Raw genomic sequence first — 18,505 nt, forward strand, 5'->3', positions numbered from 1 at the left:
AAACATTACTCACACATCATGGGAAAGAAGATCTAGAAAGAAACAAATGCACATTCACTAAGGATTCCCAGATGGAAAGAAAACAGCGCATACGGGGAAAGGGAATAACAGAATAGTAAGAGGCTAAAAATGCACCAGAAGTTGCAAAACTATGAATCCTTGGAATCGAGAAGCAAATGAATGAAGCGAATGTAGCAAATGTAGGTCAGTGTCAGAGTGCTCGACCAGCATGCACAAAACAAGGCTTTAGGTTAAATCACTAACAAAATTTTTAAAAGCAAAAAATGAGTCCTGGAAAATAGAAAAATAACACACTGATCAGGGCAAATATTTCTGAAATATATTTCAAAGCAACTAAGAGAGAAGATTACTGGAATGAATGGGGCTTCTCAGTAGCAGTAACAAAATGTGCCAGGGGAAATGGAGTGGTCAGCCTAGAAACGGTCAAACAGCTGGGCAGGAAAATGAGTTCGCTCATCTCAGCTAGCCAGTGAGTTAGAAGCCAGCCTAAGTGAACAAAGCAAACCATCACCAGAGTGAGGAAACACCCCAGAGAAAGAGGGAAAACCTTTGCCAACTACCTCAGACATGCAAGTAACTACAGCAATTCAACACCAAAATAGCAAATCACTTTATCAATAAATCAGCTAATGAAATAAAAACAGTTCTCAGAAGAAATATGGGCCATTTGGCCAATAAATACTTGAAAAAGTGTTCAAAATCTTTTGCCTCCAAAGAAATGAAAATCACAACTATATTTGGGATTATAGCTCATACCCAGTCAGAATGGCTACCATCGACAAAACCACCAGCCAATGATGGTGAAGATGTGAGAAGAGGAGAGAGAAATCTTAAATATCTTTATTGGTGGGGACATATACTTGTTCAGCAACTACAAAAATCAGTAGGAAGGTTTCTCAAAAATTAAAACATAGAATTACCACAAAGCCCAGCTGTAACACTCCCACTCTTGGATATGGATATCCAACATAACACAGAAATTCTTCAACTTCCAGGCCAGGCATGGTGGCCCACACCTTTAATCCCATCAGAGGCAGGAGGATCTCTGTGAGTCAAAGGTCAGCCTGGTTTACATAGATAGATTCCAGGACGGCCAGGGTCACACAGTGTTAAAAGAAAACCAAATACTTTAACACCCATGTTTGTTAAGACATTATTCACATCATTCACATTATTCACAACAGCTAAGAAATGGAACCACCCACATATCCATCAACACATGAATGGATAAAAAAATGTTCTACAGGTACACAATAAAACTTATTCAGTCAAAGGAAACTTACATCATCAGCACATTTATAAGAAAATGGATGGAACAGGAAATCATTATGTAAAGCAAAATAAGCCAGACTCAGCAAGACAAATCGCACTTTCTCTCATATGAGGTGTCGAATTTTAAAATTGTGTGTATGGGTGTGTGAGTGCGCATGTGCATGTGTTTAACATGTGAAACCAGAAAAAGGTCCATGAGGGGGAGGAAGAGATCTTACGATGGGAAGAGGGTCACGTCATACATGAGACAGGGAAGCAGGGGAGAAGGAAGCACGCATCAGGAGGTGGCCTCACGGGGAGCAATGGGACAGAGGACAAGTGAGAAAAACACCACAATGAAATCCACTGCTCTCTATGCAGACTGAAGACAACTGCAGACAGCCCGGCTTGGGGTAATGGTGCTTGCCCCACAAACCTGATGGGCCACCAGGTCGGACAACCGGAGCCGGAGTTCCAGCCCCACATGCGGGAGGAAAGGAACACACACCTACAAGCTGTGCTCTGACTACATGCCCACACCTGCGCGTGCGTACGTACACACACACACACACACACACACACACACACACACACACACACACACTCACAAATAAATTTTAAAAGATATCTGAAACATACACATGTATGTTTATATTTAGCAGGTATTTATTCTTGGTGATAGGTACACAGTTGTCTATTATGTTAGAATGCTCAATATGCTAAAATGTTAAAAATTAACTGGACTAATGATCTAGAAAAATCTAGCTAATATTTACCGGGTATTTTCCACTCGTTGAATTCCCCACAGATCTAAGCCATCTTCAGTAAGAGTTCCAGTCTAAAAAAAAGTACACATATACAAAGTAAGGACAATACCTAACAAAATTAAAACAAAATAAAATGCCAAGACTCACACTAAGAACAACTAAGTACATGTACACAATGCAGAGGAACAGAGCCTGAGGAAAGAAGGAGGCGGAGCTCATATACTGCCAGGGTATGAACTGTGCAAAACGTTACCTGCACAAGAAGGCACCTCCTCGTGTTAACTGTATTTATCCGTGTGCTGACACCATAAACAAAGCACACCAGTTAACTTACCTACCTACTAACAAGCAGTGGTGCTGGTGTAACGGCAGGACAGATTACTAGACAAGCAGCCAAGAAGAAAATTTAAACACCAGAAGGAAGCTAATAGTTAAAACCCAGATAAGAAAATGACCGCTTTTCTTCAACAAAATGGTTGGGGATTCAATAAAATCATAGAACATTAAATACATGTATTTATGAGTAATTAAAAAAACATAGTAAATACATATCCAAAGAGACTATTTATTACTTTAGCATTACCTAAAAATACAAAAGACCATGAAATTTTTATTTACTGCCACTATATCTTAAAATTTTTTAATTTTTTAATTTGTTTTTATGTGTATGGGTGTTTTGACTACATATACGTCTGTTCGTCCTGTGCATGCTCGGTTACCATGGGAGGCCAGAAGAGGGTACCAGATCCCCTGGAACTGAAGTCACAAAAGGTTGTGAGGGGCCACATGGATGTTGTGAATCAAACTCGGGTTCTCTGGTCCTCTGCAAGAACAGTCAGTGCTCTTAAACACTGAGCATCTCTCCAGCACCCATATCTCTTAAATTTTATTACTAACAGACACTGAGGTAGAGTCCATGTTGCCCAGATGGCCTGAACTTGTGGGCTCAAGCTATCATCCCACCTCACTTTCCCAGATGCTAGAACTACAAGCATGCGGTTTCCCTGAAAAAGGTGGGGGGAGGGATGCTGGAGAGATGGCTCACTGGGTTAAGAACACAGGCTGTCCTTCCATAGGACCTGGGTTCAATTCCCAGCACCTACATAGTGGCTCACACCTGTCTGTAACTCCAGGGGCCTTCTTCTAGCCTGTGGGCACTGCACAAACGTGTTATATAGACAAAGATGCAGGCAACACACACATGCAGATTAAACAAACAAACAAGTAAATAATGAGGTAGGAGCCAGACATGGGGGTGCATGCTTTTAATCCTAGCACTCAGGAGAGCAGAGGAAGGCAGATCTCTTGAGTTGGAGGCCAGCTTGGTCTATACCAATGAATTCCAAGTCAGCCAGGGCTATATAGTGAAAACCTGTTTCAAGAAAGAGAGGTGAGGAGTGGAGAAAAAATATTTCAAAATCTGTATACGCTAAGTAACTGGGAAAGAGGAAAACTACAAAAATATTAAGGGCAAATTAATTCATAAAGGAAATATAAACATAATTATTTTTTTTTAATTTATTTAAACATAATTATTTAAAAGTAACCCAGTAAGGATGATGAAGTCAACCAACCTTGTCAAAGCAAACAAGGTTCAGCTGTCCACAGATATTTATCCTTTGGGGACTGATACAGAAAATCCCCACTTTTTTCAGTCTTCTCTGAGCATATACGATCCCAGCAGTCATTGCAGCAGGAAGTGCAGGTGGCACAGTAATTGTAATGATATCAAGAGACTTAATAATTATTTCCTGAACTTCTTTCTACAATTAAATAAATATACATAAAAATAAATGTCAAACAGTATTCAATTTACTAATTTATGATAAAATAAACACTATTTTTGTATTTATATAAGTATATACATCCATCTATTATTGACATAACTTTTCTTCATTCAGAGATTTTGTAAAAAAAGGGCTGAGGTATATAAACGCTAACCTAGCATGTTTGAGGCCCTAGGTTCAAATCCCAATGCCGGTAGGGAATTCTTATCAAACAGAAGGTTCAGTGAGCCATCCAAACGTACTAACAGAAGAGCAGCTAAAAGAGACAAGTATTTACTCTTAGAAACAGCTGGCTCATTTGAACAGCTTGCACTCTTCACATGACTACCTTCAAACCAAGTAGAAAACCTTATCTGATACCATCTCATCCTACAAGCACCTGGACAGTCTCCATGGAAACTAGAAACCAATGAGGCATGGCCTCTTACAAGTGTTTAGAAATAATTTTGGTAAGCCAGGAATGGTAGTGCACACCTGTAATCCCAGCACCCAAGAGGCAGAGTTAGGAGCAGAACATAGCTAAATAAACAAAACAAGGTATTATCATATATATTATTTTAATTTATTCCACAAATAAGAAAAGGCTTTTGATGTATGCTTTACATCACAGAAAGTACCAGACATGCTGAAGAATTATATGCTATAACAGAAATGTTTTATACTTGTGGGTTCTGTTGTTGAGACAGGGTCTTGCTATACAGCCCAGGCTGTCCCAGAACTTTCAATTCTCCTGCCTAGGCCACCCAATATATTTTTGCTTTCTAATATAATAGAAACTAGTATCATAGTTTTCTTCAGTCACATGGGAAATAATTAAGGACCAAACCTATCAAAAGTTACATACCTTATTTAAAATGCTATTGATGATTGTGTAGATGAACCCAATGCCAGCCACCACCACAAGACACAGTAGAAACAAGTAGGCATCTCTATAGAGTTTAAAGTCAGTTGGCTTGGGATACAGTATAGAACGAACAAGCTGTCCTTTGGAAGTACTAAATCCTGTTCTAACTACTATGGCTTTCACAAGTTCTCCAGTGTAGAAACGGGTCTGAATAACAGTCGTCCCACAGAACAGTGTGTGCCGCTTGTGTGTCTCTGGGCTATAGAGCTCCTCCCCCGTTCCTTTTACATCCACTGAAGGATTTGGCAAGTTAGTCTTTGTCACTGGAACACTTTCGCCTGTTAAGAAAATCAAATATTAAAAAAAAATCAATGTCAAATACATATTGAAAAGAGTGAAATATTTGAAATGTTAATAGTACTGTTTATAATAGTTAATAACTAACTGCTCTGTATATGGACAGTATAGTACAATCAATCATCTTTTTTCCACCAATTGGTTCACTGAGAAATACCAAGCTGTTCCCCACAGTAATTTCAAAGTAATTCATGTTTCAGAAATAATGCCTGCCATTATTTGAAAATTGTTTTTACTGACCTTCAAAACACTTCAAACACCAAAGAAAACATACTTAAGCAGAGCTAAGAAGTACTGTTACTATCAGTAACCAGTAGTGTCATGACATCTTTAATCCCCAAAAGACAGAAAATATCTCAGTAACACAGAAAATTTGGGCAAGAGAGAAAGAAAAAGAATGAGTAATATGAGGTTCTTTCTTTTTGTCATTTAATTCTCTATAACATTCAAATCTCTTCAAAGACAGCAAGAATGTAGAAATATGTGTGACATTGTGTGTGTGTGGTTTTTGGGTTTTGTTGTTGTTGTTGTTGTTTTGTTTTTTTTTTTTGGTTTTTCGAGACAGGGTTTCTCTGTGTAGCTTTGCGCCTTTCCTGGATCTCGCTCTGTAGACCAGGCTGGCTTCAAACTCACAAAGATCCGCCTGGCTCTGCCTCCCAAGTGCTGGGATTAAAGGTGTGCGCCACCACCGCACGGCGACATTGTGTGTTTTAAGCCTCTAAATATGTAGGAAATAATTTCTAGCCAGATTATAATTTAAAAATACACAAATTAAAAGGCAGACAGATCTACTTCTAGATCATCCATTTCCAGTAGAGTTACCTTAAAGTCTACTTCTTCCCAATTACAGAACATAAAGAAGCAATCTTATTCCCACCTTTCACTTAACGACTACAGAAGCAAATACACTGCAGTCTCTGCAGGACAGGACTCTTCCCTCTGCCCTTACTAGAACCATTTCCCTATGTCCAAGGAGTGGCAAGAAACAAGTCTAGGAGTATGGTCAGTACCGAAGTAGTGATTTAGCATTCGTTTTCAGCTCAGAATGTAGTATTCTCACACACACAAAATCACTGTCAATCACATTTATGAGTAAATGGTATGATTTTGAAAAAGTTTCAACAACTTAATATTAATAGCATCATAAATAGTAATCTTGATACTGGTGATTCTATTTACCTGTTAACATGCTTTCATTTACAATGCAAGTACCATTAATAAGTACTGCATCACAAGGCATGACTGTCCCATTTAATGGAATGATCATGACATCACCCGGCACCAGGTCTGTAGAAAAGATTTCTTCTATTTCTGAATTTGAAAAAAAGTTAGAAATTATTCTTCAGTTTGGAATAAAACACAGCAAATAAACTAATGACCTATCCAAAAGTCTCTTGTTCTCAGTAAGCTACTGATACAGTGGGTTAATACCAAAACTGTTACACATGGAGAGTCTCAACAAACAGGACTACATTAACAAAGCATCAAGGCTGGAGAGATAGCTCAGGGGTTAAGAGCACTGGCTGTTTTTTCAGGAGACCTGAGTTCAATTCCCAGCACCCACATGGAGCCTTACAACTATGTGTAAGTCCAGCTGCAGAGAATCTGACCCCTCCTCTGGCCTCCATAGGCACCAGGCATCAGGTGTATCAAGCAACTTGTGTCCTGACAAGATGCTGACTAAGCACAGGGGATAGATAGTGTGGCCTCCTGGAGATTCCTTCCATACACAATTTTTTCCATACATTAATTTTGGCTGTCTGCCATCTTAAAGTACAAGCCTAAGTCCACACAGGAAATTCTGTTGAAACAGGCAAAAGGAATTCAGATTTCTGTAATTCCACAGAAATAAAAGAAAACATGAAAAATTTACCATGTTTTCTTTTCAAACGTATTCTTTTCTTACTGTAACTTCTTATGCCTCATCCTTTCTCAATGTTTTAGTCCTTTTAAATTATTAAAATACAGCAAGTTGAATTTATAAAATATATAATATCATTTGATACATTATTTCCTTGAAAACTTAAATCAGGCATTTGAAATCCCAGCATTGAAAAGCCAAGACAATCACGAATTTGAGGCCAGCCTGGCAAGACCCGCTTTCAGGTTTCTGTACATGTAGAGAACTTAAAAACCTTCAAGCTGGGTATGGTGACTCTTTCCTGTAAAAATATCAAAACTGTTGAGCTGTCTGGTAATCCTAGAGCTTGTAGCAGCAAGATCAGAAGTTCAAAGTTATCTCCCCTAAATAACAAGGTCTAGGCCAGCCTGTGTGTGCTGTTAAAATACAGAAACAAAACACAAAAAACTTTAAAACGAAACAAACAACAAAAAATAATCCTACCAAAAATAAAAAGGATGGCAGCAAGTGTGGGAGCTTCTACTGGGAAGTGAGTGGGACGGAAACAAGGAAAGAAGGAAGACTGAATCACTTGGCTACAAGTCAAGAAAATAGAGCCTGAGGGCATGGTTCATACCTGTAATCCCAGCTACTTAGGAGACCAGGGTTGCTAATTTAATAATCCTATCTCAAAGAAGAAAGAAGAGAAAAAGGTGGGGGTATGTGGAGAATATGAAAAATGAAGACTGATTTTGAGTTCTGGAGAAATCAAAGTGGCTACTATATTATGCTATCTATCCTTCACTTCTTCAATGGACAGTTTCTAAGTTTCAAGCATTCTCCTTCCTACAATCATTGTTTCCTTTTTACTATGCACCATGTAACAATGCCAACATCCATCTACCCAGCTGCACAGATCAAGACTTCAATTATCACCAAATCTTGTTCAATGCCCACATTTCGAACCCACGTCCTTTCTTGTTAATGCTACAACCCTGTTATTGATGCCGGTGATGATGTCTTCAGCATTGTTCCCTGATAACCCTGTCTAAACATGGAAGCCAGAATTACTGGTTTTTGCAAAGGACAAACAGGATGGGATCTGCTTAAAGCTCTTTGGTAGCTTTCCAGCCTTTTGGACGCATCCAAATCCCTTAGAATTCTTCATCTACTTTCAGCACATGCCTTGCTGAATTCCAGCTTTTATGAAGAACACAGCCTTAACTTCTGGTCCCTGGGTACTTACCCTCTCCTCCTCTTACCACTCCTTACCCATCTTCAACTTGGCTAACTGAAATCATCATTCTTAGACTTTAAAAACCTCACCCGAATACTTAGAGTACTAGTGTTAAGGGCTCACTGTGCCCTCACAGCACTCACCACATTTTGTTGTTGTTTATCATGTTTTCCTAGAGTGTAGCAAAGTGCCTTTACACTGTACAACAAGATATTTACAACGTTATATAAAGGAGTTAACTGCCCACTAATCCAGGACTCTAAATGTGTATTTCCAATTCTGAAGAAGGAAGAAGGGGAAGTGAGAAGAAGTAATAACAGAGTTTGTGAGATGGGACAGAGTAACGGTGCTTGCCACCAAGCCTAATGACCTCACTTCAATCCCAGATAAATCCCACGTGGTAGAAAAAGGGATTCCCATGGGTTGTCTTCTGACCTCCATACATAGGCCACTGCGCGCGCGCACACACACACACACACACACACACACACACACACACACACACTTAAATAAACAAATGCACTTTTAAAAATATGCATATGCACAGACCAGATGGTCTTACTTTACACACGAGCATTTAATCGGGTGTTCTGTGTTCATTCACTCTGAAGTCCTTACCTTCATTTACTCTACAGACCGAAACTCTCACCGTACTGTGAGTTGCCACCATGTCATGTAACATAACATATTGCTGAAAGAAAAAAAAGAAAAAAACTAATAAAATACAAATCTGTTACACAAGATACCTGAAGAAAAAGAGAATACTCAATTACTGTGATCATTTTTGACTGTTCTGCCTCTATAAAAGGTCAAAAGTCAAGGGATAGGGAGATGACTCAGTGCTAAGTGCTTGCTACTTGTGGTGATCTGAATGAAAATGGCCCCCATAGGCCCACAGGGAGTAGCCCTATTGGGAGGTGTGGCCTTTGGGGCTTCAGATGCTCAAGCCAGGCCCAGAGTCGCTCTCTCTTCCTGCTGCCTGAAGATCAAGCTGTAGAACTCTCAGCTACCTCTCCAGCACCATGTCTGCCTGCACGCCACTGTGCTTCCCGCCAGGACGATAATGGACTAAACCTCTGAACTGTAAGCACCTCAATGACATGTTTTCCTTTCGAAGGGTTGCCGTGCGTGGTCATGGTGTCTCTGCACAGCAATAGAAACCCTAACTAAGACACTACTCAAGTTCAGATCTGAGCACCCAAGGGAAAGCCAAACAGGCATGGCAGCCTGACTATAATCCCAACACTCCAAAGTCCAAGACTGGATTCCTAGAGCAAGCTGGCTAGCTGAACTAGTTCAGTAAGTGGGCTCTGGGTTTAACTGAAACCCTGCCTCAATGAATAAAGCAGAGAACAATCCAAGAAGATACCCAGTATCAAAACGAGGCCTCCAGGCACAACTGCACTCTCTTACATGTGAACACATCCATGCACATACCCAAAAGTTAGGAATTCAAGAATTACTGTTCTAGCTCAAAACAAAGAGACACTTTAAATGAGGCAGCCTTGACACCAACAGAACTATCTTTTCAACACTTTAGTCTTTAATACAGACGCCTATTGCTTCTGAATAATCATGCGGTAATTTGATTCTAAAAACATCTGCCTAAGAGTGTAGCTCAGTGAGCATGTGTAGTCATAGGTTCAAACTCAAGCACCACAAAAAATAAGTATTTGGTCCAGCCACCCAAAAAAAGAAAGAGAAAGTCAGGGCTGAAGAGATAGCCCAGTGGTAAAGAGTACTACCTACTCTTCCAGAAGATCCAAGTGGATTCACAGCACCCACACAGTGGCTCACAATCATCTGTAACTCTAGTCCCAGAGGATCCAATAATCTCTTCTGGCCTTTGCAGGCACCAAGGACACTTGTGGTGCATGGACATAAATGCAGACAAAACACCAGTACACATTTAAAAAAAAAAATGTCCAAAGGCCAAGCATAAAGCAGGAGGATTAGTTAGGCTACCCTAGCTACCTTGTCTAATCGAATAAACCAAAGGATGTTTGTATGTTTACTTTTGCAAATATAACATTAAATGTACTTTATACGAAGTACTATGCAGTCTAAAAACCTTACAAGTTATTACAAAATGAAAATATATTTATGAAATATGTAATAAAAATTCTGACTTACCTTCCTAATGGAATATAGTGAGCTTATAATGGATACTATGGACATAATCACAATGGCTAGAGCATAGTAATAGTATTCATCAATGCTCCACAGGATAACACTGAACAGCTGGAAAATGTAAAATGGGTTGAGAACCTAAAAAACACAAAAAAGGATGCATTAGTAACCAAAACTGGAGTAAAATATGTATAAACATGGAGATTCTCCACCACTTCCCTAGAGAAGCAGACAACCAGATACTTAAAGGATAAGCTCTGTAGTCTTGCTTCCCAATAAATAATAAAATTTGAGCCAATAAACTTAAATTATTTGCATTCATTTAGATTCACACTTAACCCACATTCAGACTCAACTCGAAAAAGCTAACCTGCATGAATTTAGGTGTTCTGCATTATACTTAGTTAAAGTATAATTTATTTGTAATAAATTCTGTTTTCTGGGCTAAAACACAAAACTTTTAATAAAACAGAACAAATGTTTGCTTTTAATGAACTCAAAAGAGAAATTTACTTACATTTCAGAAGTTCTCTGACATACAAAGAAAAGATAAACACGTGGTAATAGGGAAACTGCCTCGCCATCTCAAAAGTAAGACTAGAAAGCCTTGGTGATGAACTTTATGAAACGGTATTTCATCTTCCCTCATTTCCTCCCAATGTCCTCACAACTGCTGCTTTTGTGCTTTTCAAAGCACTTTCATGCATGCAGTACCATTTTACTTCAAACCCAAATAAAATATTAACAAATTATTCACTGGGCAGTGGTGGCGCACACCTTTAATCCCAGCACTCGGGAGGCAGAGGCAGGTGGCTCTCTGTGAGATCGAGGCCAGCCTGGGCTACAGAGCCAGATCCAGGAAAGGCACAAAGCTACACAGAGAAACCCTGTCCCGAAAAACAAAAACAAAAACAAGAAATTATTCTAACTTTATCTATAAAGGAGTAGGTAGAAATGTTTTCTTTAAAAAAAAAAAATCAAAGACAGCTAATAAGATACTCTCAAAGTATGGGGTTTCCTAAATTTCTTTCTTTTTTTGGGTTTTTCAAGATAGGGTTTCTCTGTGTAGCGTTGGCTGTCCTGGAACTCGCTCTATGGACTAGGCAGGCCTTGAACTCAGAGATCTGCCTGCCTCCAGAGTGCACAACCACTGCTCAGGCAGAGCCCAGTCTCACCTGACAGCCGCCTTGGGGATGGAGCCATAGAGCAGGGAGCTGAGGCCGCGCGGTACAGGCCCAGGACGCCATGGCTGCGGACAGTTTGCCGCAGGCAGTCCCCTAGGGGAGGCGCGGTCAGGACCCTGGCTCCTCCGCCCCGGGATGCCCCCCACGCCACCCCGCGGCCGCCCCTCCTCACCGATGCCCCGGGAGCGCGGTGGGTTCGCACGTTCATCTAGCTGCAGCTGCGTCTTCACGTACTCGGTCGGGAAGGTGATGCAGATTTCTATGCCTCCCGCCAGGCCGCCTGCAGGGACCGAACGCTCGGGGCTAGGGACACCCTGGCCGGGTGGACCCAGCCGCCGCCGCCGCTGCCGCCGCTGCCGCCGCCGCCTCCGCGCGGCCCCTCCCCCGCCCGGACTTTGCCCGCCTCGCGGCCCGCTGCCGGACGGCGCCCACGCCCCCACCCGGCGGTCTCCACCTGGAATGCCCGAGAGACTCCCGGGGAGAGCTGGCGCGTGGGCTAGGGGCCCGGGTCGCGCCCCCGGCACCTCCGCCCCTCCGGAAGTTGGGCGGGGCCTGGGCGTCCCCGGCCCACCCGGAAGCGCGGTCGGACAAGCGGCTCGGAGTTGGGGCTCCGAGGGGCCCACCTGCCAGGATTGCCTTCCCGGGGTGCGTCAGCTTGGCCTTCCCGGACCCGGGCGCGGCGGCCGTCAGAGCGCGGGGCGCGCGGGGCGCAGCCATGGCGGGGAGGAGGTAGGGCGCCCGGCGTCGACCTCGGGTCCGAGCCTCCGCTGCGGGGCACTCGGGAGGCGGCCGGTTCTGGTTCTGGAGGCGGGACGGTTACGTCAGCTCCCGGGCTCCGCCCCGCGTGGCCTGAGCTGAGCCCCGCCCACGCCCCGCCCCGTGCCAGCCGGGAAACTGAATCTGGGGCCGGGTGGGCGGAGGCTCGCGTCGGGGGCGGAGAGCAGAGAGCAGCCAATGGCCGAGGCTGGGTCGTGGGAAAACGGAGAACCTGGGGTCTGGGGGCGTGGTCTCCGGACAGCGGTGCTGCTCAAGGCGGGTAGCAGTGGGTCAAGGTGCAGAGTCTGTAACTCCTGGAGTGGAGACACGTGCGCCTGGAGCGCGCCTTGGGGTTGAAGTGGGCCTCGAGTGACAGGATTCCCCAAGATCCCGGAGGCGGTAGGGACGCATCCTCCCCTGTCGCGTGAGGCCAGCCTTCTGGACACATTGTAGTCACAGAGCTTGGCCTTCGTGCACCTTACAGGGCCGGGCGATGATCACTCCGCCCCTCCGGGATCCGTCCGGAAACAGAATTCTCCTAGGCAGCTTCCCCGGACAAATGCAGGTTCCCGTTCCTCTCAGGTTCTGGCAAATCTTTAATGGCTGAAGGGCCTATTAAGTTGGCCTTTGTTCCTCCTACCCACACAATCACCAGGCAGAGCTGCTTTGCTCTGATAAACATGTTTTAATATTCATGGTCGGCAGGAGGCTGAAAGTCTTGTGAGGTCTTCTGTTGCCTTACATATCCTCAAAGCCGCCTGGAGGGGGCAGCCCCAGACAGCTTGGGATGAAACTCCCAGGAATCTTTGCAGACTAGAACCTTTGCATGCCAAGGCCTAGGGGTCCACTTCCCTGTTGTCTCATGGCAGCAGTCACTTTGGGTGGCCAGTAGCCTCCCCAGGCTCTGGATTGGCTCAGAAGCTATCACTGGGCTTCAGCAAAAAAAAAAAAAAAAAAAAAAAAAAAAAAACAAAAAAAAAACCTGCCCAGATATTGTACCTCCCAGTTAGGGTCCTTTGTGGTTCTGGAGTGCCATGTTTCCTGAAAAGGTTAATAACTGGGTCGAGGGTGGGGTGTGGACACAGTACCCAGTACACATGCAACTCAGAGAGGCTCCGTGCAGGCAGGAGCAGTAGAGTACCCATAGGAGAATCCAGTAGGGCTGGTGGGCAGCAGAGCAGAGCCCACTGCCAGCCTGGGTTTTGGTCTCTAAAGGGAGGAGCTCATAGGCAGCACAGATCCTGCTGCCTCTTTTTTGGAATAGAGTCTTGTCCTGGGTGCCCTTGAGCAGTCAAGGAAGGGGCTGAAGGGACAGTATCGGTTCCACTTCCCAGAGCCTAAGGCACAGGACCAGCAAAGAGTATGGGGATTGCTGTGGGGGGCGGTGGGAGGCTGGCTAGGTTGGAGGTTAAGCTAGATCCCAAACTGGACACTTAGCTCAGGTGGACAATAGCTGGTGAAGGTCAGTATGCCAGCCGTGTTAGCACTACAGTACACCCCTCCCCCACCGGTGTTAGCACTACAGTATATTCAGGATCCAACAGCCTGGGCAGTCTGTTCCATGCAATCCCAGGGGGGCTCTCAGTGCAAAGCCCTTCCTAGCACACATCAGAAAGAGCTCTCCCAGAGCCTCGTGGGTCACAGCAGCAGCCCACCGCTGGGCACAGAGGTAAGGAGAATGCTGGCTGGGCCAGTGTTTCTGGACACACTGGGTCCTTCCCACCTCTACCCACCCATCTGAAGCCCAGCCAGGGCAGGGCAGCATGAATTACCTTTGTCCCTCTCTACTCCAGGGTGGCACCTGCCAAACACTAGCATGCATAAGAGCAAGATTGCAGCTCTCATGTGCTCTCCGCGTGCTCCCTTGCAGGCACTGAGTGTGTCTGTCTGCAACAGATGAGAGCACATGGTCTGGAGCTCTAGGTAACCATGGAGGGAGGGGCTTGAAGACAGGAGCCTCCAGGAAAATTAAAGCTGAGTACATGCATATTGGCATCTCTGCGGTCTGGATGGGCTCTGAGTTCTCTCATGCTTTACCCATGGGTCTCACTGCCAAGAGAGATGCAGACCACACTTGTCCTTTATTAAATTGGCCTCTGCATATGACTACCCATAGGTTAACACACTTTAGGGAAAAGAGAAGCAGCTCTCCAATGGAGGGCTGCTCCTACAGGGAGCTGCTGTCTGTGATCGTGGGTAATTAAGGACCCTTGTAAACTTAAACAGTCTGTGTCTCCTGGCAGCTCATGCCATGTGGCCAGGGCATGCTGTGTGCATGGTACACTTTGCTGTAACAGGATGATGGCCCTTCGTTGGCCTCTGTGGGGGCTCTTGCTGAGGGCACGAAGCTTCTAGGGGTGCTGTAGGCAGCTGCCAGCCATGAATGCCTTTGCAGGCTGAGGCTGGCAGCATTAGTCCCACAGACCTGTTTATTTTCTAGTCCACACCAACCAGGACAGCTTCCTTGCCTTGGAATCACAGTACAAAGCCTGGGGGTGTGGCCTGGAATCACAGGCGCGCGCATGCGTGTGTGTAGGCTTCTACACTCTCCACCTTATATTTTCAGGAAAGGTCTCTCACTGATCTTCTTAGGCTGCGCGGCCAGTGGGATGCAAGGATCTACTTGTCTCTGCTTCCTTGTTATCTGCTGGGATTGCAGAGATGAGTGCTGCTGTGCCTGGCTTAATGTGAACACCTCAGGATCCAAACTCAATTCTTAACGGATGCACATAAAGCACTGTACTTACTTAGCCATCCCCACAGCCCCCAGAGAGATTCTTACCAAGGCTTTACAAAGTACTTATGTTCTAAAAATATATCAAAGAACTTCAAAACTTACATTTAGTCCTCCAAAACCTCCCATTTTGCAAATCCAGTATCCAGCTCAGTGACTTCAACAGACCCAGCAAAGCAGTAGACATCTATGCATATCAAAGGCAGAACCCTACCTAGTAATAATGGTTAAAAGTTACTGCTATTACATCAGCAAATTGTAAAATTATTGAGCATTAACATATATGGTTCATATTTGATCTATCTTGTAAGCATTTTTCTTTTAATTCATCAAATGAATTACCAGGATTTAGAGACCCTGATAATAGAACCCACATATTTCCATCTCAGAAAGTTCCAGAAATTGGAATCCATGTATATTTTAATGCAAGGCTGATATTCCTTTCTGTTCTTTTTATCCTACTATATTTGCTCATTTGACTGCTTTGCATCATTTTTGGAGTGAAGAAGAAAATGTGTCTTGCAAAAGCTTACACATCTTATCTGTGAACACTTCCTAAAGCAAGTCCATCCAGCCCTCTGTGCTCATCACAAACGCTGCCGGGTTTTTTTTTTTTTTTTTTTTAAGAGATTAAGTGTCTGCAGGACTAAAGCATGAACAACTCTTTGCCTTGAATAAGATTGTTGATTCGCAAGGTCTAAGTGAGTTTGATCTGTTACTCTTCACCCTCTGGGGCTTTAGTCTTAGGACTGCAAGGGCAGAGTGGAGGGTCCATGGGGTTCACTTTGTCTTATAACACTGGAATGAGCTGGCATTGAGTGATCCAGTTCATCTATTTCCTATGCAGCGATCAATACACGTAGTGGTATTCATTTATTATCAGAGCAGGAGAAAGGATCCTTTCTGGCACATTCTACCACTTCCTTCGCTATACCTTTTAGGATGCTGGGCACTGAGTGGTTAATCACTTCATGGTTTTTCTAAACTCTATGCATGACAAACAGAAGACGAGGACAATCAAAGAAAGGTCAACTTCTCCCTGAAGAACTGTATGCAAGCTGAACTCGAACTTGGCTTCTCGGGTTCAGTGTCACGTACACATGAGTTTGCCAAGGCTACCCACCAATTGTGTCACAGGAGAGCTAGCCTCAGTTGGAGAGATTGGAAGCCCACCATCAAGGGTTCTGCAGGATTGTTGGCTTTTTCTGAGCCTTCCCTTCTCGACTCGTTTCACTCTGAACTCAGAGGACCTTTCCTCTGTGTGTGCACCACCACCCCAGGTCCCTGGGGTGCCTGTCTTCTGAGAATACCACCGTGAGGTCCACTCTTATGACCACATTTACACTGTGTCTCTGCAAATACCCTTTCTCTAAATACAGTAACGCTGGCACCAGAACTTCAACTGATGAATCTGAAGATAACACAAATCAGTCAGGAACAGTGTCAGTTACACACACAGACATCTACGTGGGATAAAGAGTGAGAATGTCAAGTGCAGTTTGCTGGGGAATAGGCTAAATGAAGCATGGTTACCTTATCCTGAGATCCAAATCCTAAGTCTGACTCTTGTCTATTATGCTAACAGTGTCCGTTTTCTCAGCCTCAGGGCTTTTCTTTTAACCTGAGAGTATACTGATACGTGGCTCCTATGTTGCCCGTCAACCTCTTTAAGTTTTTCTAAAATTATTAATAGCACTATTCATTATACAAAATAACAGGCTTCCTCATAACATTTTCGTTCATGTACATTATTTACTTTGCTCATATTTACATGCATTACCCTCTCTTGTTCCCTCCATCTATTGATCCTTTTCCTCTCACCAAAGAGTAAAACAGTACACTTTCTATTTTGCACACACACACACACACACACACACACACACACACACACACACACACTTTAAATAGTGACTCTGCATACAAGATCACATGTAAGCCATTTGTCCTTCTGAGAGGTTTATTTCACTTAGCATAATGATGTCTGCAAATGACATAATGGCATTCTTTATAACTGAGTGAGACTCCCTGGTTTATACATTTTCTTTGTGTGTTTATCTGTTGGTGGGTGGATTCCACTGCTTGTCTACTGTGCCTTGTTCAGCGATAGACAGGGGTGTTCCAGTGTCTCTGGCTGGGTGTCTTAGAGACCTCTGGGGATATTCCCAGGCTTGGTGGAGCTGGATTCCGTTTATTCACTGTTTTATATCCACTTAGGTGATGAGTGCGAGTGAGAAGTGGATATTGAAAGTTTATCTGAAGGAGGCTTCTCTTTCATCCCTAGATTGAACGTTATAGAGATACACGTGAGAATAAAATTAAAGATAAGGAAATATAATACTTTACCAAGTATAGACAGATATCACTTTTCTTAATCGTAATATTTTTAATTTTATGTAATTGTGACATTCATCAGTCCAACTCAGAGAAAAGCACTTTGGATTCCTAAATATGATCATTAATTCATTGTTTGGACAATTTTTTAATTGAGTACTTGTGTGCAGCCCATTGACCACAGTGCTGTGGAGTTAGACATGGCATGCATGTTTTGGAAAAATGTGTATTCTAGGTTTGATGACGTTTTGCCCTCACATTTAAACATTGCAAGAGCTGGGAGAAATAAGACCCATTGATAAAATAACATAAAGTCGCCGTTATTATTAAGTTGCCATCACTTGTTTTCCTGTGCCCAGGGCATGCAGAGAACACCACTCACACCAGGGTCTCTTGGATGGGCTTCTTTAGCGCTGCACAGAGACTAAGCTTTGGACTTCGGATGCCGCCGGGGGCTGGCTGGCCGCCCTGTCCAGCCCCGCCCTGCCGGCTGCTGGGCGCGTGGCACAGAGGGAGTGGGGCAGCTGAGTCCCCATCACCAGCCGCCACCGCGCCAGGTATACTCGATAGGCTCTGCTCGCACAGGCACAGGCTTTGACTGGGCGCTGCCCCCAGCGACCTGGAGCCTCGGGTCCTTCCTTGGCGTCCCGCGGGTCTCACGTCCCAGTACGGGTGTCTCCGGAGCTCGAGTGGCTGTACCTTAGGCTGGGCGGCTCCTGAGGCACCTGTTTGACAGCCTTGCACTAAATCAGAGAGCAAGCAACACCCGCCAGGAGCCCCGCGCACGCACATCACATCACTCGCAGCTCCAGCGGATTAGAACTCGCTTCCTTGCTCCTCTCTGCAGTCCCATTTCAAGCTAACTCTGGCTTTAAGAAAAAGCCGAGTGGGCCCAGTTTCTGCAGCGCTTTCTTCTGCAAGATGGTAAGTGAGGAGCTGGCCTTAGCTAGTCCCGCTGCCAGAACCCCCGGGGCCCTGGAAAGACAATAAACTGCATTTAGAATGTATTCTGCCTTGGGAGATGCCTTTGTACTTTCCAATTAATATAGGCCATTTCTGCTGCCCCGCACCCCTTTATTATTTTCTGCTCCCTTTCCCTGCATATTTGCCGGCCAGCCCCACCCCTTCCCCCTCACCCTGCACAGACCTTCCTTCCTTCCACCTGTTCCTCTAGATTATGCACATATTTGCAAACACTTAGATTTGAAATCCTCAGGAGTGTTTGGGGTTTGTTTTCCTCTCAGGTGTCGATTGCTTAATAGCTTA

The 18,505-nt window shown here is 44.2% G+C and overlaps 1 protein-coding gene across 1 annotated transcript in view; it reads right to left on the reverse strand.

The window, feature by feature from the left end:
• Positions 1-18,505, reverse strand: part of LOC128111942 (polyamine-transporting ATPase 13A3-like) — a 58,985-nt gene that overhangs the window by 34,390 nt on the left and 6,090 nt on the right. The window contains 8 exon segments of the mRNA XM_052740515.1: positions 2,049-2,110; positions 3,614-3,802; positions 4,671-5,008; positions 6,207-6,338; positions 8,723-8,795; positions 10,238-10,372; positions 11,410-11,511; positions 11,591-11,698. Of these exon segments, the coding sequence (XP_052596475.1) occupies positions 2,049-2,110; positions 3,614-3,802; positions 4,671-5,008; positions 6,207-6,338; positions 8,723-8,795; positions 10,238-10,372; positions 11,410-11,511; positions 11,591-11,626 (1,067 nt within the window). The 5' untranslated portion in view covers positions 11,627-11,698.

Source organism: Peromyscus californicus, unplaced genomic scaffold, assembly GCF_007827085.1.
Source record: "Peromyscus californicus insignis strain IS unplaced genomic scaffold, ASM782708v3 Scaffold_16__1_contigs__length_79575227, whole genome shotgun sequence".
In the NCBI taxonomy this organism is placed as follows: domain Eukaryota; kingdom Metazoa; phylum Chordata; class Mammalia; order Rodentia; family Cricetidae; genus Peromyscus; species Peromyscus californicus.